Genomic DNA, 24357 nt, shown 5'->3' on the forward strand with positions numbered 1-24357 from the left:
AAGCAATTGAATCGTTGCGATTCTAATATTGTAGAGTCAAAAAGTAGCATTATCTAAAATACTTGAGTAGTTTAGTATGACTTTACGGCACCAGTCCATGTGCTAAAAAGGAACAAAAATCATCTTAGGTATATTGGTGTATGAGTGCGTTTTCGATTCTGTGACATAAAACATTAGATAAGAAGTCAGGCACGAAAGAAGCTTTTCAAATGACTCGATAGTAATGCGCTTAATTTTGGCCAAACGAACGATTGGATGGACCATTTTGTCTATTTGTCAAACGACGACAGATTTTAGGGAAACTAAATATATGAAAATCAGAAAGAATGAGAGACAGAGAGAGAAAATACTTTTTCCACCCTATTTCGAGCATAATTGTATAATAAAAGACTTTTCATATAAATTGTGATACGCTAGCATTGTCATGTACTTGCAATTGAATCAAAAAGTATAAACTGCAGCGATTTTGAACCACAGCAAATGCAAACACACACACACAAAACACTAGCGCACATTTTTCAACAATCTACTTAAAATTGGATTAACAAGGAAAAGTTTGAATGAAATCAGTTGGTGTGTGCATTCATTTCCCGATTTCTTGACATCGCAACAATGTCATACAATAGAAAATGGTACATGCTGCCACCCTCTGTCTCCTTAGCTCACTTCGTAGTCAAACAAAAATGCAACAGTCTTAATTGAAACTTATTTGCAAGTGCCGTGAGCCAAGCACGGTTCGCTACATTTCATGCAAAAGTTAAAGTAAAGATTCTGTGAAAAGAGCACACCGTTGTATGTGTGTGTGTGTGTGCCGGAAGATGAAAACTTTTCGTACCCTCAAACAACTTTGCAACGTGGTTTGGCATGCAAAAAAGGAGTAGTGAAAGAGCGGCTACGCATTGTTGCTTCGTTGTATTTAATCAAAAAATGTTTGGAATGTAATTTTATTGAATTTTGAATACCATGCGAATGGAATTTGTGTGCATTGAACCGCCTCTCATTCCCATCCGAAAGACGACCTCGAGCATTTTGTTGAAAAGATGGATTCTTCATTTTCTCATTGATTAAACATTCGATCAATCTTAGCGAGTTAACCGATAAGTACAATTTCGAAACAGACCATTTAAATGCAATTTCCCTTCGAAATTTTAAGAAAAAAAACTACACCATCCTATCGTTACGCGTATCAATATATCCGTTGTGTGTATGTGATTAATTCATCTATGTGCACTTCCATTAGCGTTGAGAGATGAACTATTGATTTTTCATTCTCTCACTCCGTCGAAGAATTTCAGCGTTAAAGACGGAAAGGAGGCGAACAAACTCTTCAAGCGTGTCTCATCTATGCTGATGATGCTTTTGTCTCAAGCTACAAAAATTCAATTTTTCGGTACTGCGAAAATAAGTTACGAGCTTTTTCGTTGGCTCCGATTCATTGAAAAGATATTTGCTTTGATTGTTATCAAACGACGAAGAGAGGAGAAAAAAAACACACACACACACACTGACTACAATCGAAATCCGAATGAGCTCCGCTTCAAGTTCATAAATTCTTTGTTGTTTGTTAATTTTCTTAATGTCTGTCGCAGTCGACGACGCCATCCAAAAACAACGAAAGAGAGAGGGGAAAAAGTCGAAATAATCCAAGTTCGAACAAAAAAAAAACAAATCTGTGTACCGTCCATTGTTTAACGACTTTTCATATTATCAAATTCGGCGAGATGATTTCATTTCTGTTCCCATCAGAAATTTTGTTCCCAAAATTATTTGTCAAACAATATAACCGATAACAATAATTTGTGCTTAAAGACTCATTTACAGTTCCCATGCGAAAAAAAAATTCAAATTTCAAATTAGTTTATTGGCTCATCTATGCGTCATATCGCAATGATTCCTAGTGCAATTATTTGCACCTTGGGGTAACCAACGCATATAATACATAACTTGCCGTAATGAAAGAAACCGAGGCGCTAGAAATAGAAATTTTTTTTTCGCATGCAAATGAAGTGAATTGAACGAAAAATGCCGTTTCCTATGTACAAGCAACAAAGACTTATGAATCTCTATGTTGAAGAGCTTTTGTTGAGCACCTTACTGGTGGTAATGGTTCGGTGCAGTATTTAATTTTTTTTAAAGAGAAAGGCTCTCAGAAATCGCCTATGTTGCTTTTGCCTAAAACGTCAATGTCATTAGCAGCATTGACGTTCTGCTGACTTAAAAGCATTGAAATGTCAATTGCTTTGACGTTGTAAGCACAAATTTCCGAGAGCCTTTGCCAAGGGGCAATTCACTAAAAAGTTGTATTACTTTTTTCACGTTGTATTACTTTTTCAGCAGCGTTGTATTACTTTTGAGTGATTTGCCCTTGGCCTTTGCGGTTACAGAGTTTTCAGCCAGCTGAACATTGGGCCATTTTGATGCTATGACTTCAAACCTAAATTAATACAGCTAACAATTAAAGACTATACCGATTTATTGCAGTGGAAATTAAAAACAATGACTTTATTTTTTTATTCGGATATCCATATATTGGCCATTCATATTGTTTAGAATGTTCCTATGGTTGAACAATTGTGGTTTAAAGCTGTACGTTTGATTCTTTTTTAGGCTATTAGATATTTATTGTGCTGTAATTTCCAATGGTAATACACAATACATCCAATCATGCGTAGCATATGTGGATTATTTGATTTAATTACTTCAAATTGATTGCATCATTTTCTTCACATCCGCTGATTAGTCGATGTGGTATTTTGCGGGCGGCTCTTATTACATACATTCAAAAATGTGCATGGCATTTGTACTTACATAGACACATTTAGAAAGCAGGTTAGGAAAAATTCGTTGTAGATCGCCATGGAGATAAATCGGCTTTCGTTGAATTCGGACGGTGCTTTTCGTACCATGATACACAATCGAACGCCCCAGGCCAAAAACAATACCTCCACTGCAAAGCAAATAAAATAAAAGTTCAATGAAGATAACAACAACAACAACAATGTTCATCGATCAAAAGTTTATTCGACCAATATACATTCAATTGGAAAATATGCATGCCACGTTCATTGCTTCCACTTTCTCTCTCTCTCTCTCCCTCTCTCTGTATAATAAATAAATATAGCATTGTGATTTCAACAACAAGACAGGTGAAAGTTTTTTTCTTTTTTGGTTGTGTGTGAACTCCCCAAGCGCTCATTTTTCAGAGGTGAATTTTCTCTGAACCCCACATATTTATCGAGAACACTCGCATGTCAAAACTGGTAATTAAATTATTTATTGGTTCGTTCAGTAATTGAATATTCAAATGACTTAAGAGAACAAGTTTGTTTATTGCCGATAAAATATTTTAAATCGACCTCCCAATAGGTATCTTGACCATCGGCATTTATATATAATATATATTTAATTAAAAATCAACATGATTTGTTTTGACCAAAGTTAATCGAATTTCTACGAAATATTTTTCAAACATTGTTGACCTCATGTCGATGGGCATGCATTTTTTTTCGTACGGAAAATCGCCTCATGGTGATTCCATTCGTTGGCCATCGATTGTTAATGGCTAAATGTGATCATTGTTGTTGTGATGGTCCAAATATAGAGTTTAAAACAAAAAATACTCACTCGATGTGAATGTATGGTCCCACCAGTCAGCTTTGCAGAGGAACGCTTTCAAGTCGTCGGCTGTACGACCGACTATAACAACGGGCGGTGCAACTATCGTCCGGACTAACAAACCAATACCAACGCAAAGGCAAATGATACCCAATCGCTTCAACAGTGTTGCATCCGTTATTTTCACAGCTTTGGCCGAACGAACTCGAAACACCACCGATATTCTATTAGGTACGATAGGAAAAAAAAAACGGGAAATTCACATGTTATTTTGAGAGAAAAAAAAAACAAAGAAAAAAAACGAATTCAATTATGAGGGAAACAAATTTACTCTCGACTGATATTTCTATTGACTAGATCGAGAGGAGAGTATGTGAAAATATTCTAATATATTTTGAAAGAGGAGAGTATGTTTTCTGATGATTCTGTTGGAGTTAAAGTAGAGTATGTTGTAGTACCGTCTAGCCTCTGCGGTCTTCACGGTTTTCGCGCAACTGATAGGAGATAACAACATGGTGTCTTCGGCAAAGTTTTAGTACTCAAGGTCTTCTATAACATTGCTGAAGACATCTATCTCTTATCTCTTTTCAGTTGCGCGCAAATGGCGCACATAAAAAAGCAAATTTTATATAGATCTTTTTTTTTCTTATCATTTTTCGCGCTTTTCGCGGAACTGATAAGAGATAAGAGATAAGAGATAACTAACTTCAGCAATGTTATAAAAGACCTCGAGTGCTACAACTTTGCCGAAGACACCAAGTTGTTATCTCTAATCAGTTCCGCGGAAACCGTGTAAAACCGCGAGGACCCGCCAAAAATGAACATTCTCGTCTTTAACCATTTTTGAGTCGAAAGAAACTTACTCTTCTCTTTCATATCAAAGTCAGATGAACTTACTCTCCTCTCGATCTAGTCAATAGATTTAAAAGAAAATAAATTGTTGAGCAATTTTTTTGTCTCTCTCTCCCAAACTTACCGCCACGTTTTCAGCATCAGTGCGCCATATGTCAATGAAAAGCCGATTTCACGTAACCAAACTCGAGCCGTACACGTATAGATTGATGGTGGTGGATACATCACAATGGACTGGCAATTTATTTGAAACGAAAGAGAAAAAAAATGGGAGAAAAAAAAACCGAATAAATAAAGATTAATGAATATTTCACAACAACTATATCGAAATGTTTTACAAAACCAAAAGTGGTCGTCTTTCCGGCATAAATTCGGGTTTTAGTTGGAATTGTTCAACCTCATAAACTATTTAATGACTTGAATCATTGCAGATTGGGGTGAATTCAGTTGTGTGGTATGGAGTAAGAAAAACTTGAATTTTTTTTTTATCGTTTTTCTTAATAGTGAACATTTTTACTGCTTTCAATTTTATCTTTTATGCCATTTCACAAAACCGTTGACATTTTTTGTTACATACTTCCACATCCGGCAAATGATGCATGCACACTCAAATATCGACGGGAACCGATGAAATCGTTGATCAAATATATGTTTGCTTTCTTCATGTTATTCACATTGGCAGTTTTGTAATTAAAACTCCGTGTAAGGCAATGGTTGGGAAAATGAGTCAACAAATGTTTGCCGATAATGATTTTTGGTCGACGCCTCGAGACATAAATCTGTGTTTGTATTGGTTGTGATGGTTGTGGTGGGTCTAAAAATGGCATTGCAAATTCCACAGAGAGGAACGTGTGTATTTTTCTCTAGGGGACAATCGCGGATTTGGTTATTACACACCGGGAAAAAAAAACAAATCATACGACGATAGTTCATTAAAAGCAGCTGCAACATTTTCCGAACAAATATCATTTCGAACGAGAGTTTTTCCAAATAATTTATTACGATTATGGATTTGGGCGCGAGTGGTGCTCCAATATATTATATTGCAACATTTCGAAAATTAATTGATAGACGTGCTTTCTATTGACTGTGCTTGCGTTGGGTGTGTGTGTATTTTCTCTCTCTTGGATTATTTTCGGACTACCTGTGAACAAATGAGTAATGAAATAGAGTGGTTGGGTAGAGTGGTGGTTTCTCTCTCTCTCTCTCTCTCGGTTTCTCATTTACCGACATCGATAAAAAAAATATCAAGTAAACACGATGATATGGTTCGATCGATCGCTCCACCACTTGTTTGTCATTACAGGCATTTGATGAACAGAAGTGGCGATGAGTGCACATTAGCAGCATTTTGAAGAACTATCAATACTTATTGTAATTATCAATTTCGCAACAATCATTGCCATTGTGTAATTTTCCATTCGACCACAATATGTGAATGGCGCCACTACTGCAAAGCTTTCGCAACAATCGGAAGGGTGGAGCGCTCAATTAAATTGAATGGCAAAGTGAATGTTGTTGTTTTTTTCTGCCAAGTACGAAAACCACTACGGTGATTTAGGAATTATGACGGGTAAGTTTTAACAAATCGAGCATCGATTGGCCCCATAAAACACAGTTGTACGAGTCATATGTTGCTAAATGCAATGAAAGAAAATGTTACAGCATTTGAGAGTGCGCTCACATACATACACACACATGTAGACGAAAAATGGCCGGAAACAATAAAGATGAGCGAACGAGAAAAAGCGAAGAAAAAAAGTGGCAGAAAAATTGACCAACATCAAAACGTGTATAAAGTGCAGTTTATCACTCAGCGTTCTGATGGCGCAATTGGATTTCATATGTGTGCTGCCAGCGCTTTTTATTGCAACTGATTGGACAAGGTTGTTTTTTGTGTATTCGTTGAAAGACCGTTTTTTGGATGGTAAATGAAAATGCCCACATATTACATAAACCCATACCAATAATACCACGCATTCTGTTGAATCCGCTTGCCCCAAAAAAAAACAACAACACTCAACGGATGAACCGGACATTCCAAACTGTCTCATAGCATATACGTTGGAAAAAAAATATCCAAAACAAATTGAATTCGCCTTCCTTCCTTTCCCAGATTAAGAAAATAAACAACATGTAGTTCATAGCAGTGTGAATGGTGAAATTTAATCAGAATATTTAAATTGGATGCGTATTTTTGTCATTCAATTATATTACGGTTTTCCCAAAGAATCTCTCTGTGTAAATATTCATTGTGTTTGCCTAATGTGCGTCAAGTGAGTTTGTTCCAAAATTAATTGAAGGTTATGTGTATAAGAGAGGCATTGGCGATGTGTTTGGGCCACCACATCTATGCATACAGATTCAGAAATGTTTAAAATTTAATAAAATTTTCAATTACGACACCTCACATGGAGTGTTGTATCGTGCATTCACTTATCACAAAAGTTATCTCGTGCATGAATCGATGCACCATTTCACTAAGGAACAAATTGATTTCCACTTTGAATCATTTCACTTTCTACAATCCTTCAGTTTGATTCGACTAAAATGAAAAGAAAAACAGAAACAGCATTCGAATCTCATTTTCTAGGTCAATTTACAATTGGTTCTCTGTTCGTGTGCGCGCGCGCGCCACTATTTCAAAGGCATCACTTCATTATTTGCCAAACAAATAATATATGAGAGCTTATGTTGAAGTAGCATGTAAGTGTGTTGTTAAAAAAAAATCCAAAATGCACTCGGAAATGTTTTCAGCACACGTTTTATTTGTCGTACTTGCGTTCGTATTGCTTCAATATGTTCAAAATGTGTTTATTTGCCGTTCCATTTGAATGAATTGCGAATAGCACGTAATGTGGAAGCGAACGAGGCAACAGCCACTGCCAATGAAAAAGATGTGAAAAATCATTTTCGAGGTGGTTAAAGTGAAATGCATGTATGCGGAAATGTTCTGGTTTAGTGTGTTTTGCTTCCACTCTCCCCATCTCCCACCGTCTCGCTCTCTTTCTCTCTCTTTCTCTCTCTTTCTCTCTCTCTCTCTCTCTCACTCTCTATCTTACTCTCCCTCTCGTTCTACCATTATATTTAGCTATGTTTACCATGGCAAAAGCAGATCCACCCATCCACACCAGCTTACACGTTTTCTTTACACACTTTCAAATAATACAGCAAGTAAACCATGTTTTAATGTAGATTTTAAAAGAAAAAAAACTCTACACAATTCCGGATTTAGTCAAATGGTAGCAAAAATCATTCGCAAGACCGATTTTTGCCATTCTTTGCTCTTTGAGAAGAGAAGACTGAAAGAGAAGTACACTTTCACATACAAACAAATCTCTCACATCTCTTTCAGTTCGTCAAACAAATGATTTGATTTCATGCGGTTTCATTGGATGTATACACCAGTTCGAATTGCGATTGCGGTTTTTACCTCGAATTCTCCGTTCTGTGGTACGATACATGCATCTTTATGTCAAATTATATTATTTAAATCAAACGAAAATCTTCAAAAATGTTTAGCGAAATACTTTTGCATGGATTTTAATTAGTAAGCAGCCAGTAACGTATGGAAGTGGTACGCTGCAGGCAATGTACGGGTAATAACAGCATGTGGAAAAGAATGAAATGATACGGATTGAGGAATGAGAGAAAAATTCACATTTTAATTTAAATGTTTTATTTGAACAGCATTTCGGCTCATGCCCAAAATGACGATTCAATTTGATGACTTGCTTGGAAAATGTGCAAAATGATTTAACCAGCGGTAATTCACACTTCTCTTTTTCTTTATTCGAACGACTCGTTATTGAATGCGACATAAAAGAAAGCTGCCTTTGGCAATGCAATAACGACCATCGAAGCGACTAATCAAATAACAGTATTTCGTGCAAAATTAAATAAAAATTCTTTGTTCACTTGAGGAATTGTGTGCATTCCTGGCTAACAAATAAAACTTGTTTGAAATGAATATTTCGTTACTTGATTCCAAGACTATGCGCAATAACGAAGAATTGCAACTTTTTATGCTGTTCTTAGCTAAAGAGACAAATGTTCTGAGTGAAGTACCAATTTCACATCAAATGAAAACTAATAAAAAAAGGAAACAATTTTTTTTCAACTCAATATTAAATGTCTTTCGTTGACTTTGTACTGTTTTATGAGCCAGGTGCAATTCCGGCCATCATATATCCCGACAAAGCTGCTGTAATAAAAATAAGTCAATGTGACTGGCTCTTTTTTATGCTCAACCCATATTTATATATATATACATAGATATATAAATGTGACAGATTGAAGTGAAATGAAAACCAAATTAAATTATCCATAAAAACACACACAAACGATATTCCCCGCTCGCAAAAAATGCAATTTGTTGTAATTGCGAATTTAAAATGAAACAAAAAAAAAGTAACGAGTTGCGTACTAAAATAATAATTATAACATTAAAATAAAAAGAAAAAATCGTGACAAAAAACACTTACCGTACAGTAAATGAAGAATGCACCCAATGCGATCACACGAAGCAATGCCGGACTGGCTGCCCGCAGCACCTGTAATAAAAACCGAAGCGATTTAATGAAAACGAAAGAAAAACAAATTGTTTGCATTTATGAAGAGTAAGCGCATATTTTGTTTTTGGGGTGAAATGAAATATACAGTATACACACACCGCACTCCAATGTGCCATGTGTAAACAAATCGAGAGTAAACGAGTGAATGAGTGAAAAAGTGACCGTTGATTGGCTGTCACAATATAGAGTCACGTATGAAGTTCTCTGCAGCAACAACAGCAGCACATAAGTAATTTATTTAATCCATATTAGGCGCAATCAGGCCAACTGAAGCTAGTAAATATTACTATACTCTGGATCGCTCTGTATGCAGCTATATTATTTGGGTGAATGTGTTTTTGCGTGCTCTCTCTTTCACACACACTCTCTCTCTCTCTCTCTCTCTCTCTCTCGCTTGCATTGTCCACTTTTGCAAATTCCACCAATTTATGTTTATGTCTTCGCATTCGCATTCGCATGCAACAAACACGGTAATTTCATGAAAATGAATTTTCTCAAGCACACGAATAACATTTTTCGTATGTTTATGCACATGTTCTGTAGATGAGCCGCAAAGGAAACAAGAACAAAGCCAAAAAGCAACTTGAAATGTTTCAATGTCTGTGCTACGACAATCATTGTGCGATTTGTATTTTTTTTGTTTTCCGTCCATTTATTGTTGTTTATTGGATAGAGACTGTATATGCATGTGTCGTTGTGAGTGAGTGCCCCGTAATATTGTTTTTTTTTCTTTTGTTTCCTTCGTTCTGTGGTAGCTGAACCGGTTGAATCACGATTTCTTTGCGATACTTGTTTTTTTTCTGCTTCAACAAAATTAAATTGCCTTTGTGCGAGTCTTATGGCAATTTTCATATTTTATGCCAGTAACTCGCCAAGTAGATGATACATTACGATTTAAACGTATACATACTGGGAAATAAAAACAAAAAAAAAGAACAAGAATAAGAAAAAAAAACTTTTGGCTGACGCCGTGTGTTTATGTATGTGCCGTATTTCCCTTCTCTCGTTGCGTATGCACGTAGGCACAAAATCGCGGTGGAGAATTCATTCTTTTTTATTTCTTCTCTTCCTTTTTCGTCTTCTTTCCATGCTGGCGAAAGCAAACAAAACCTGAGTGGCAATAAATTTTGTTGCTTTTATGATTTTTATGAGATGGATTTCATTTTTTCTCTTTTGCCTCTGCCCTTTTTTCGACAATATGGGCATAAATTTATATTTTAAATGTTTCTTATGGATTTGCACTTATATACACATATAAAATGTGTTTGTCTCTGTGTGTGTTGTTTTTTCTGCTCTATTTAGATTGAGATTTTCGTGACTGTGCAGTGAGTGAGGTTGGCAGAGATGGGGTGAGCACATTGTTGTCTCGAATTCAGTAATTTTATTCTTTGTTCAATTTTGAGCAAAAATATTGCATATTTTATGCAGACATTCCATTCTGTTACATATCGAGCTCGGCTCTTGTATGCGCAGCCAGCTATTTATCGCAAGAATGAGATTTTTGTTTTGTTTTATTGTTTGTAAACAAATTTGCCTATATTTTTGCATTGCTACCTTACATAGTTTATGTCCATACGAAATGTGCAAAGACAATACAAAAAATAGACAGATTTGTTTACAAACAACAAAAAATAAACAAAAATCCCCATAAATAATGTATTGGCAATGTAAAAGTAAATGGCGAACATTTTACGTCTCTTATGGACTATATAATATGTACAGTGGCAATGCGTTGATATAGGCAAACTTGTTGAGAAATAAAAACAAAACAACAAAAATGTCATTCTTGCGATAAATAGCTGACTGCGCATACAAGAGCCGGGCTCGATATGTAGCAGAACGGAATGTCTGATTTTATGGGATTTTTCAGTGGAAAAAAAAAAGTTGATGTAACAACAGGGAATAACAACGCACGGTATTTTAACATCTATTAAATTTAAGTTAAATAAAAAAAAAAGACAATAAAGGTAGCGCCGCCGATGCAGAGGGGAAGAGTAATAAAAAAAATTACAACGTCGAGCCGAAATACAACTGAGAATAGCTTGATGCGGGTCGTGCATCCAGAATGTTATATTAGATGCGAATACGTCGAAAATTATTCACTTTTGCACTTGCTTTTCTTCATTTTCTTGATTCGGTTAGCATGAGACATGTGTACAATGCATTGGTAAACAAATCAAATGCGTATGCAACTTGCGCTTATATACGTACATGAAGAAAGAAAGTGGCATATTTTGAATGCGTATAATTTTTTCGTGACTGGTTGGATATTTTGCCCGTAATATATCATTCATGATGTCATTCATTCCTTTCCTGCGTACTATTCGCTTAGCATCAATAGCACTTGACATATCCCGCTTTATTTGTGTACTTTCATTCGATGAACGACAAAGAATCTGGTGTTTTTTTTTCTTTGAAAAATTGTAGCTGCAAACAATGTCAATTGAATCGACGACAACGATATAATTCAATATTCAAATTCCTGACATTTCAAATCATCGTATTGCTTTATGATTTTGTCGGTGTTCGTATCGTCTGGCAATGATAACACATTTCTTGTCGCTTTCTATCCAGGCATTTCACATTTTCTTCGGATTTTAGATGTCGTCGTCTGGATTTAGCTAGCAACTCGTAACATCCAGGCACACCGTTTCATTTTGTTTCAAATCGAATGTGAAGTGGATTGCTGTTCGCATTTCGACAGACTGCATGTGATGATGTGTTTATGGGTGCACTTTATGGGTGTACGTATATATGTTCCACAAGTAACGAAGCTATTATTCTTTGACGCCATGTGGATCAAATTCAAGAGCCAACAGACACATAAAATCTTGAAATGCCATTGCCGACGCGCGAAGTGTTTGTGAGAGACGATTTGTTGTTTCGGTTGTGCGTACCACCCAGGCGTGTATCCCGACAAACGGTAAACCCACACACACATACACACACACCAATACAGAAAAAAACCAGCGGTGGTGATGGTGGCGGTGGCAACAGCAGCAGCAGCAGCAGCAGCAAAAAAGAAGCAAACATTACCGTCACTTTAGCGATATTCATAAAATGACTCTCGCCGCGTACTCATGGGTTCAAGCACTAAAATTACATTTATGATTTTCTCTGCTTTTCTTCGCGTCAATTTCTTTCTCTCCTCTTTCGTCGTTGTTGTTGTTGCCATTGTTGACTTTGTTGCAATCGCTTTTGATACGAATATGAAACGGTCTGTATTTGTCGTGTGACAATGAAGCACACCATTGCCGCACAATTTGCTTCTGTGATTTACGCAGCCAATGTCGATGCGATGGAGAAATTGGATGATATAATAATAACTTCAGAATTCTATATTTAGATGAACTTTAAGTTGAAAACAGCTAGTTTACACCTATCAGATTGTATTTTCTCTCGGAATTTATTTGGAGCTGAACGCAGCTGGCACAGTGGTTCTTTGGTTCCACACAAACATACACAACTAATAGAACAGTTTTTTTTGTATGTTTATGATACCTCTAGTTGCCATTGAGTCGTTGCATTAAGTAAATGTTTCTTGTAAATTATTCGACTTTGCACCATATTTTACCGTGTCATTTTCTGCTAAATTCTTAATTAAATATAACATTTCTTCATGCCATCCATTGAACGGCATTCAACAATTGAATATATATGTAAATTATTATGAAGAAAAAACTGAAAGAAATAAACGGTGCTCATTTTGCTACTGTAAACAGCTGCGAATCAAAAACAAGCTGCGTTCAAATTATATTCTGAAAAATGTTGAATATTTTCGTGCTGTGTTACGCATCTTTCTGCGATCATAATATCGTTGTGATGAGCATAACAGCGTACACGGTTTTTCATCTTCGGCATTTTCACAAATTTTTCGTGCTCGCAATAAAACCATTGGCAATGTGCATTTATGTTATGTGCTTTAGATTGAATTATATTGAGCCATTCAATTCTATTACGCTCTCTCTCTCGCCAATCTTCTCATGCTTTTCCCCGTTGTTCCCTCATCTTTTCGGTTATTGCCATCATCTCCTCGATTTGATTTTAATTTTTATGAATATTTCGCCTTTTGTCCGTAATAATAGCCCCAAACCATGTACATCATTTCCATTTTTGGAATTATTCATGTTCCAGTGGCTTTTCGGTTTGACTTTTTGCATTCAATAAACGTCGTTAAATAAAATTTATTTTTCTTCGTTTCATTCTTTCTCCTCTCGCTTTTGCTCGCTCTGTATCTCTCTTCCGGTGAAATCATAATATTTGCACAGTTGTTACGACCACCGAATCCATATAGTCCAATCTCTCTATCTCTATCTTTCGCACACACATACATACTCTCTGTTCCTCACATTACGAGAAAGAGAGAGAATATTCATGGTGAGCGAGCATAGCGTATTCATAAAGATTGTGATTTATCTCCGCATTAAGTAAGGTCAACACATAAATTTACGAGAGTTTTAGTGTCTGAATATGAGAAGCTCGCTCTTTTTCCTTTCCTTTTTTGCCTTGGTCATTGTGTGTGTGTGTGTGTGTGTGTATGCGTCAACACAAATGGGCCACTTTAGATACGATATGCAAAATGCTTGAGCTCTCATACAATAAGCGGTAATTATTTCCATATTTACTCAAACGATTCCCGGCTACTCGACTCTGCACACTGCAACGTACTACAACTACGATGACAATGTTGGCTCTCTGAACTATTTGATTAATTTATAATTGGTTGATACTTGTAATGCGTTTGTAATTACAAAATAAAAACCGCATTTGATTTGATTATGTTGCAATTATGTGTCTCGTTTCGATAATTTTCACTCAAATACCATTTGAAGCTTGACACATTTGCAACACTAGAGTGGATATACCAATTTGGACGTATCGAACTATGATTGAGGTAATTAGCTATGAATAATTATCATTTTTATAGATAACATTTGACTTGATTTCCGATGAAATATTCAAAATTGCTTGCAATCCAGTCTTAATTAGCCACAATAATGCACCAGCGTTTGAAGTATTGGTTAGATTGGAACTCACTAGAGCAACTACTATGTCATAAGAGGACATGAAAATACTTCAGTAGCAATTCAAGACAAATATTATTTCTAGTGGGTGTATATAATTACAAATATTATTCAAACGTACCGACATCAAATGGAAACGTAGCTTTTGGTATAAGTATACAGGCCATTATCTAATCATTCAACGGAATGACCGAGATTATTTAAACGAAAAGACGATTCCGTGAAATTGTACGGCATACAATGGATAGAGAATGCAAAAAGAGCAATAAAACCGCATGCAATTGCTCTTTGTTTGACTTGCTGGCACCAAGTTCTTGTCGATTCCCCGGCCCCTCGACCAAAACGAGCCAAACTTCTATGCTGTCCATTTGCCATCGAAATCGCATTTTATCGCTTTGCGGCAATCAACTTACTGCCCAACACAATTAACTCTAATATATGTATGTGTTTAAGTGTGTCTGCATATACGTGAATGTTTGTTTCGAAAAGTAAATCCATTCGTTTTTATGGGTGAAGAAGGCATGGCAAATCGAAAAGTTATAAGTCTCTCATTTTGCTTTTCATATTTATGTCTGTGTTTATGGCTGTTTTCCGTCGACGACTCATCACATTGCGTTCGATATCGTTATAGCACACGGTTTTTTGTTTTGTTGGAATTTTGGTGCAGCATTCAAGTATAGTATTTCATTTGGTTTAATGGTTTGTGAATGGATGGGCTTCGAATACAGCGACTCTTAACCATTGTTACCATATTTACTTTCACCCAAAGAACATTTATCCAAACTGAATGGGTGTAAATAGCAAATACGATTGAAGCAAATAACAACATAATAGGAGGAGGAGTAGGTAGTCGTGTCATTTTTTGTGATGTTCTCTTTTTTTTACAAGATGCACAGTGTAAAGCACAAACATTTTTACTTTTTTTACTTAATTGATTTGATGATAAAAACATTTGATCTGATCTCCAATAATTCATTTGAATCTCTCAAGGCATTTTGGCGTTGACACTGCACAAAATATCTGAGAAGTGAACAAGCTTCACGGTTGATTCCAAAACAACATTTAATTTCACGGTGGTGTTGTGCACAGAGCGGTGAACCCGAACTGTCAAACTACAACGGGGACCGCGTAGTCGCTTGTCATTCGTTGCGGAACGCGCTAAAAGTATGCATAAGTACATGAGTACATATTTCAAGCATTCTGGTTAAAAAATATTTCATTTATTTATAAAAAATATAACTAGTGTATTAATATGAAAACCCATTTTTAAAAATATTATTAATATTTTAGAAACGTTTGAAAAAATACCGAAAAAGAATATGAACTTTCTTTTTTTTTTGCTCAAAAATTTTTTGCTAACATTTTCCTTGTTTTTGATTGACAAAGTGAGGTTAAGTATCTACATGTTCAATGAGTAGAACAAATTTGTGCACTCGGTAGAACAAAGCTATTGTGTGTTTAAGGAGCCACTTTATTCCCATGGCTCCTGAAACACATTTAAGCTCACTTTGTAGGAAGCGAACGTAAATAATGAGAAAATTGAATTAATTGATTTTAAAATTCATTTGAACATCAGCAAATCTAAAGAAAACTTAGATAAATTTGTTCATGTTGGAAACATTTTTCTAAATTTGATAATGTGGATGTGCAATCCAAATCATTCATTGCATTTAAATAGGAAAGAAAGAAACAACATATTTATTTTCCACTTGATTTTATCTTTTTCATTCACTCCATGAATACTATACGTTGTCTTTTTCAAACATAGTAGTTCAAATTCAACAAGTCGTTCTACGAAGGTGCACTTAAGACTGTTTGGTGTTTATTTAATTTGTACTTTAGTCTGACAGCCGCGTTGTAATTGATGATGACAGTTCGGTTTCGCCGCTCTGGTTGTGCATGTGAATGAAAATTTGCTGCAAAAAAGCGTTTCATTCTGAAAAAGTGCAACAACAACAACAGTATGCAAATACAAATGCTACCAATTTAGTCAATTTCAAGCAACCGATTTCATTGTTGTTGCAATATCCAAAAGCGAGAACACTCTTTTATTTGAGTCTATCTTTTGAGATATGATGATTTCGTTCTGATGGCAAATTTCCGTTTCAAAGTGGATAGTTCAAGCTTTCTATGTGAATCGTTTTTATCGAATGGCAAACACAAAAAAAGGTCGCCGTAGCATGTGCTTTTTATGTGCATTCGAATGTAACAACTGTTCAAAAGCAATCAAATGAGGATTTATACAAACGAAAAAAAGCAAACAAACAAACAAACAACAACAAACACTCAAACCTAAGCTTAACAAATCTTTAGCCATCGAATGTCGTTGCAAATGTGCGATTGTGTGTCTGTGGCAAATTCAGCACATGTTTGGTAATTAAAAGTGAACTAACACGTCTGAATGTTTGTTAGAGTTGTTTAGACTGGAAATGAAAGTTCCGCCGGAATGCGCGCCATACGTTAGGATGTGTTTTTGTTTTAACGATTGCACCACTTTAGGTGTGATATTTACTGTTTTAGTGCTAGAACCAGTGCGAAATTCCCTTATCATCATCATCATAAGTATGCTAATTTAGTCGGAATCTCTGAGAAATGCAGTGTGTGTGTGGTGTTTGTGTGTTTGGGTTTTTGCGACACTGCACATTTTCCATTTGCACATAAATTTCCACAAAACGATACCGACGAAGTGTTTTGGCACACACACATACACAATTTGCTGATAAAACACATTTTGAATGGTATGTGCTTAACGGAATGAAAGCAAATATTTTTTAGCTGCAGTATGTATCGTGTGAGTGTGTGTCTGTGCACCGACATCGGTGTTTGGGTTGTTTGTTGAAAATTTTCTATAGAAGACGATTTGTAACATAGCGCTTTTGTTCGTGATGCGGTAAGTGTGAGATATTTGTTTGATAAGAAGGATATGTTTCGCAGCTATTTTGAAAATATACGCTGTTTGGAGGCCCGCCCGGGCGTTGAATATATACTCAAAACTGCTGCTGGTTCTGTCAATGAAAAATGTATTGCACACACGTGTCAGTTACTGGCATACAGTTCAACCGTATTTGGTTTCGTTTCGTTTAAGCTATTTCATCTCACTGGAGTACAGAAAAAATGCTTCACTCTTCAAACAATATAATTCATTCATTCATACCACCCGTATATATATATATTGCAGATCAATTCGGCATACAGCATGTGAAGAAATCTACTTCGTATTGTTTGTGTTCAATATGGTTTTATGCGTTCATCATGGCAATGCTATAGTGTGTTCTCGTTTGCTCCCTAGCTCATCATCATCATCATCCATGTATATTGTACATATCATATGGACTAGCACTGTTGTTTTATTTACTAAGCCAACATATTAAAATCATTGCACATCTTCTAGGAGAAAATGTTAAAAGCTAAACGGGCGGACACGTTTCCCTCGATCTCCCTATCACTTTTTCGGCGTTTTGCATGTGTATGCGTGTTGTTCACGTGTTCCCATACACTTTGTACTTCAGTCTCAAAAAGAAAAGTCAAATATTTTTTCAGCATGTATATTATCTCTTTGGAAATAGGCATAAACATCAAACACAGCCATCAGCAGTATATTCATCTATTTTTCTTTTATTTGAGATGGGAGAACCTATGCTGCCATATTGCCGTTACGTTCGTTTCTACTGTTCGATTTTCGTCATGACTCTGACACACAGCATGATGAGGGCCAACATTTTCGACGTAACGACGTTCGATCGATTCTTTTTTACTGTTTTGGAAAACGAGAAAAAGTCAATGTACCGAAACGCAAAGAAAAAAATGATTGTTTTTCAACAATCCAAAAATATTGACGATTTTCAATCGCTGATGAAATCTTTTGCAACATTTTTTTATTAATAATACTACCGGCAAAATGTTCATGAATTGATTAGATGTTGTTTGAAAAAGAGAGAATTGATATAGGCTACCTGCAATCGGATTATCGAACATGTTTTGCCTATCGAAGTCTCATCTTTCCTTCTCTCAATTTTTTTTTTCCTTTGTGGATGACAAATTTCTGGAGCTTTCCTCCATTTTTGGCCTTCCGCCATGTGATTCCCCATTGTTGATTGTTGTTCAAAAGGCCTGGATACTTTGAAGAAAATTGTACACATGTTCATTTTTCTGTTCAAATCAGCCGACTATTGCCAATTTGCTGTTGTGTGTTTGCTGTATTCGTTGTTGAAATGGCCGATCATGACTTTTTTCCATCCATTTCTTTAATAAGTACACCGTTGTACACCCGGTTATTTTTGGTCAGCGCACAAACCAAACCAAATCCCCATTTAACGCAATTATGGTATTTTTTTTCTCTTTTTTTGTATGCGTAGACTCAAGAGATTGTTTTCTATTTACATCTACCGCATACTATATTTCTGAGGGTGAACAGAAAAAAAAAGCTTAATGTGTGTTTTTGTGTATGTGCAACGAAAAAGAAAATGAAAAGAGAAACATGGGGCAATAACAACAAGAGGAATAGAACAAGAAATTTAATATCTCGAATGTAATAATAATGAAACTTCAGTGAAGTAAGAAATCTATGGACGTTCCTTTTTTCCTCTTTTGAATTTCATTCAATCGATTTTTTCCAATGAGATTGAGCGGTGAGAAAGCACAGAATACAATTTTAAATAAGAGATAATAAACGACATTCACTCCCACATTCAATTACCAATATTTCTTGCATGTTTTGTTGATACAATTCAAGTATTTCCTTTTGATGGGTTTTCCATTTTTGGATGCATATGAATATATTGGGTCCGATTCAAGTACTTTCTCTCTTTCTTTCTTTTTATTCAATTTCTATCAATCTCTCTCTCTCTCTCTCTCTCGCTGGTCCAATATCCAAAAGAATTGCGAAATAAAGATATGCAAAACGGAACGGTATATCGAATCAAAAAATAAGGAAATATCGAGAACATTACAAATATGGAGACATATGAAATAGATGTGTATGTATTTGTCAAAGTGTTGATATATGCCAAAGTAATAGAAATAGAGCTGCATAAGCTGCCAATGGAGATACAAATATGCTGCTGCTTGCTATTGTTCCATTGTTTAGCATTTCATTTTATTTTTTCTGAATGATAAATAATATTTTCCTTTGTCAATATCAACACCAACCCTAATCGTGTGTGCATTGTGCGCGAATGCAATGCAATCGGAAGGAATTAGAAGAATATTGAACGAGACATACACATACACAGACGAAATGAGAGAGATATATTTTTTCCCCGAGGTTAGCATATGCTTGGTGTATACTATTCATATATTGATTTGCTTTGTTCGCTCCGGCTGTCGTCATAACTATCAAGTGGATGGTGTCTGTGTGAATGCGCACTCTGACGCCGAACTGAATTGAATTGAAAAGAATGAAAAAGCAACCAATACCACACACACGCACACACACAGCGAACAGCTAGCAGCGACATCGAATTTTCATTTTTGGCACGAAACAAAGCGCATTCGTGCATGTATCTTATATGAAAATGTAGTAGACCGCGTACATTTCATTCAGTGGAAAATCAGTCGACGTAATTAGGTTGACTACGTGTACATTATCCATTCATCTTATTCACTCTTTTTGCGATTCCAAGCACTTGGAAGACGTTCAAGCCGTTTGCTAACTGCCATCATATTGGCAAATGTTAACGGGTTGTCTCTATCTCTCTCTCTCTCTCTCTCTCTCTCTCTCTCTCTCTCTCTCTCTCTGTGTGTGTGTGTGTGTGTGTGTGCGAACGCGCGCGTGCGACACAGAACGCAAAACGACTGATATGACCTTTGGCACACGGCCCAAATGAAAAATGTCATCATTTTCAAATTATCCGACAAATTAATAAGCAGCCAAATTGTTAAACCAATATTGAATCGATAAACATTAGCCCCAGCTGAATTTTGCGGCATTTGGCCAACGACTCTTAACTAATTGATTCGATGGAAATTTCCGCCCCGAGTAAACGTTCGCTCTCCATCGCTTTCTCTATACATGACAAGAAATTCAAACATGTTCTGGCCAACGAAATCAAACCCACATATTTGCAGAGCAAACACCAATTTTTGGGACCGATATTATGACACGGACACAACACAATTTTAATGACGCAATCACTATTCGGGTGGGTTTATCACGGGCTTCAATATTCGCCTTGTATTCAACACGTAGCATCTCAATGTACCGAAAAACAATCTATTCAATCACTTCATAAAATAAAATGATGAAATCCTGCAATTGACATGGCGAATCATTTGTGATGGGAGGCTTTTCGAAAGTCAAACGACGACGACAATGATAATGATGATGATGAACAACAAAATGATCTGGTTTGGATATCCAAACGCAACTGTGTTGATGCTGTCGGTCAAAAACGTTGTAATTTTCTTTTTATCCAGTTGTGGCTTTTATCTCTGAACAATAACCAATTCAACGAAATTCCTGCGATTTTATTTGGAATACTCGCAAGTTGCGATTCGCAACAAAATTCAACCGACATTATTATGTAGCTTCAATGACAATGCCCATTTTTAATTATTACTTTTGATTGAATCGCATCATGTCTAATCAAATATTTTTGCGTGGAATCCAACCAAATAGTGGACTTATGATGGAACATTATTGGCATAATTCGTTTGATTAATTCAGCTTTGACAATATGACCATTCCAATGGAAATTGATTTATTCACAATACATTCTTTTCATATTCATCATCTGTGATTATGAGAATCAATCAAGATTTGCATGCCCGCATACAATCATACATCGGATTCCATTGAATACATCGTCTCTATCGGCCAATTTCAAAAGTATCATGAATCTCTCCGATGGAATGTTCAATCAAAAAAAAAAAACATAAATAGTATCATTTCATGAAAGAAAACAACCCACAGAAAAGTATGTGAAGCTGGAATGTTACAATTGATAATGAATGTCATTCCCTTTGATTAGTGTTAAACAACGCTACATCATCATCATCATCATTTTCTTTGTGTGTGTGTGTATGTATTTTTACTCTGTACGGAAAATGCTTAACAAATGTCCTGAAACTTATGTTTTCCTTTGTTTGTTTCATTCTCAAAATGTGTTTGTGTATAGCCAAATGAACGAATGAACGAACCGATGAATTTGACTACGGAATCTGGCTATATTCGAGTATTGCGATATTTTCTGTGGGTAAATTGGCAACACGAGCTTATCTCTCTTATGGAATGTTCTCAATATTCATGAAAGACCACAGTGAGCTGTGAGCTCTCAAGTGTAATATGCTTTCATTATCCCGTGTTCTGTCAGCGATATCAGTTGTCAATCGGAATCCAATAATCTATCGAATGTTGTGGATGCTGCCTGAAAGCACAGGCGCACACACACACACACAGAGAGAGAGAGAGAGAGAGAGAGAGAGAGAGAGAGAGGCACCAATGTACACACAACACATACGTGTGTTAGTCTGGATTTAATGTTGAAAACGATTTGTATTCGGCACATGTGATTTCGTAATTAAAAATTGAATGCCTCCGCAATCTACCTCACCAAAAGTTCGAATGTGAATTTCATTTTGAGCAAAACTTCATTGAATTCTATCGCTCACTTTCTCATTGGTTTCCACACGATTGGTCAATGGTCATCCGCATTGAAAATGCTCTAAATGCTGAAATATCATGTCGAGTCGTTTGCAAAGAGCTCTCACACACATATAGACAGACATACAATTTGATTATCCATTGAAATCGATTATTATTAGCAATAAAATCCAAAATACGGATTTAATTTCCGACTGGATTTGCATGTATTGAAGCGTATTCCATGAAAATCATGTTTTCTACGTGATTCAACCGAACACACAAAACCAAAAGCAATCCGCTCCTTTTCCAATGACAAAATTTACATTGAATTGAAACATTGGCAATTGGTACATTCTTACAAAAGGTAATGATTCAGAACGGGATAGAGACGAGCAAGGAGGGCAGGTCACTTTATCTCACCTTTTTACCGACTGTAAGAATATCCAAATACTTTACTTTGTGTAGCTATGTGAACGGTTTTGTTGGTCAGCAACAACGAACGGAATAAATTACCTATGAAATGTTTGACCATGGCACAACGGGAGGTCATTTTGGGCAAACAATTTCAAAAATTTGCATGATTTTCAATGCTCTATCTCTCTCAAACACAAACACATTGTCTGCATAACTAATAATTTAGTCATTAGAAAAACCAGTGTTCAGCATCCAATTTCTCTTCGCTTCATTTTCTTCTATTGACATACCGCTTCTACTTAAAATACCAAATTTCATCGAATAAACCGAAAATCGATAAATTCCATCTCGCTTATGATACACATCTTTGGCTTTATACCTTATTTCAATATTCGATATGAATTTATGTAACCCAAGGCAATAGGTACATAGATTATTAGAGACCTTTTTCTGTTAAATCAGCATAAATAAATACGATGATCATTTTTTTTCTAAATGAAAACGTTGCAACATGTAGTCGTTTCGTCTTTAAGCCGACGACGACGACGACGACGATGATGATGACAACAGTCAAAAATAAACAAGTCAAGGATGTAATATATTTCGCAATATTCAGCAAAATTTCGATTGCGATGCTTCAGTTTGCCTTCATTGTTGTAACATGCTCACAAGTTTCATTTGTTTCATTGTGTGATCCCGAAACTCTACCGCAGACAAGGTAGAAAATTCAAAATTGAAAATTCCAAATTGAAACTTGAACCAATCCAGTTAATATGGTTCAACACCAATGAGTCGAAGCGAACGAACGACCAAACAACCGATTGACGTTGACAAATTACGAATGCAATAGTCCAAATGGTATAACCCGGTGGTAAACAAGGTGTAACATACCATAAAAAATCGAAAACAAGTTATATAGTCATAAAAATTAGAAACAAGATTCTGAAATCGTTTCATTTCGTTCATAAAACGTGAAACCCGGCCCCGAATATTGTTTCTATTGAAAGAAAAAAAAGCACACAACGAATAAATGTCGAACCAATCGAAAATGGCCCCAATGTAGAATATAAATGGAGAAACAATCAGGAGGGAAAAAAGAACTCCAGCTCTTTTATCTCTTTCTCTTATGTGTCCATTGATTTGGACAGTTGTTTGGTGCAATTTGATCATTTGCACAGAAGTGGTGTGTTATTGAAATTACTTTAACATCTGCAGCTTTTGTTGTTTTGTCAATGTTTTTCAATGTCTATCATTTGTTTTCGTGTTGATTACCGTACAGTGCTCTATTGTTGTGTGTGTTTGTTTGTTTCTTTATTCCGATGTATCACTTTTCAATGGGGCGAGTGAAATGGGTTCACTTTCGTTTTGTGTTTCGCTGCGCTTGCATATAGAACGGAATGAAACGAAGAAAAAAATAATTTGCATTTTTATCGCTTTTATTCAGGACGTGGTCTAGTATCACACTTTGTCCAACGGAAAGAGAAACTCAAAAGAAAGAAAGATAGAGAGAAAGAGAGAGAAAAAAAGAATGTCACTTCCATTTGGCTGCCTCTCTCAATGAAATTCTATTCCAAAATTAGACATTACAAGCTACTGTAACTTCCCAATGCGCATCGAAATACAATATTCACGGTGGAAAAAAAATAGCTGAGAGATTCTTTTAGCTTTGCCATTTATTTTTGGTAGCGTGCGCATCGAAGTTTGTCTCGGTTCCATTTCATTTGAGTCTTTGGTCGGGATTCTAGCGTATAAATACATTTTCTCTCACTCACTCACATACATTTTCTCTCTCAGAGAGAGAGAGAGAGAGAGAGAGAGAGAGAGAGAGAGAGAAAGAGAGAGATCTTTTGCTACACACGATTATTTACATATTTGTTACCGGAGAGGGAGAGGTTAGCAATAACGATAACGAGAGAAAAGGATTTTTCATGTTAGTCTACGAATTCTAATCATTTGCTTGTTATGTTTTTTTTTTCTGGTTGCCTTCTCGTTTCACTCTCTTGTTCTTTTTCGTAATGTTGGCTGTTGTTGTAGGGGCTGATACGACGGCACCAAGAGAGTGGTAGCTCGCCTGCCGTTTACAAGACGTGAACCGTATTTATAATTTTCGTTATTGTGTACATTTATTTGATAGCCTTTTGGCAAATAAATCGATAATTTTTGGTTACTGTTCATTGGGTTTAGGTAAACAAATTGGTGAAAGATGTTGTTAGAAACTTTGGTAAATACACACACAGAGGGTGTGCAAAAGAGAGAGAGAGAGAGAGAGAGAGAGAGAGAGAGAGAGAGAGAGAGA

General features: G+C 36.0%; 1 protein-coding gene across 1 annotated transcript in view; it reads right to left on the reverse strand.

The window, feature by feature from the left end:
* The window catches only part of LOC129576475 (uncharacterized), a 187344-nt gene that overhangs the window by 22664 nt on the left and 140323 nt on the right, over nucleotides 1–24357 (reverse strand). Inside the window, exons 8-11 of the mRNA XM_055461662.1 lie at nucleotides 8952–9020; nucleotides 4592–4701; nucleotides 3625–3839; nucleotides 2809–2947 (exon numbers count right to left, since the gene is read on the reverse strand). Coding sequence (XP_055317637.1) covers nucleotides 2809–2947; nucleotides 3625–3839; nucleotides 4592–4701; nucleotides 8952–9020 — 533 coding nt within the window. The remainder of the gene's footprint in view (nucleotides 1–2808; nucleotides 2948–3624; nucleotides 3840–4591; nucleotides 4702–8951; nucleotides 9021–24357) is intronic.

Source organism: Sitodiplosis mosellana, unplaced genomic scaffold, assembly GCF_009176505.1.
Source record: "Sitodiplosis mosellana isolate CC-2019 unplaced genomic scaffold, AAFC_SMos_1.0 Smas_scaffold_6191, whole genome shotgun sequence".
Lineage (NCBI taxonomy): Eukaryota > Metazoa > Arthropoda > Insecta > Diptera > Cecidomyiidae > Sitodiplosis > Sitodiplosis mosellana.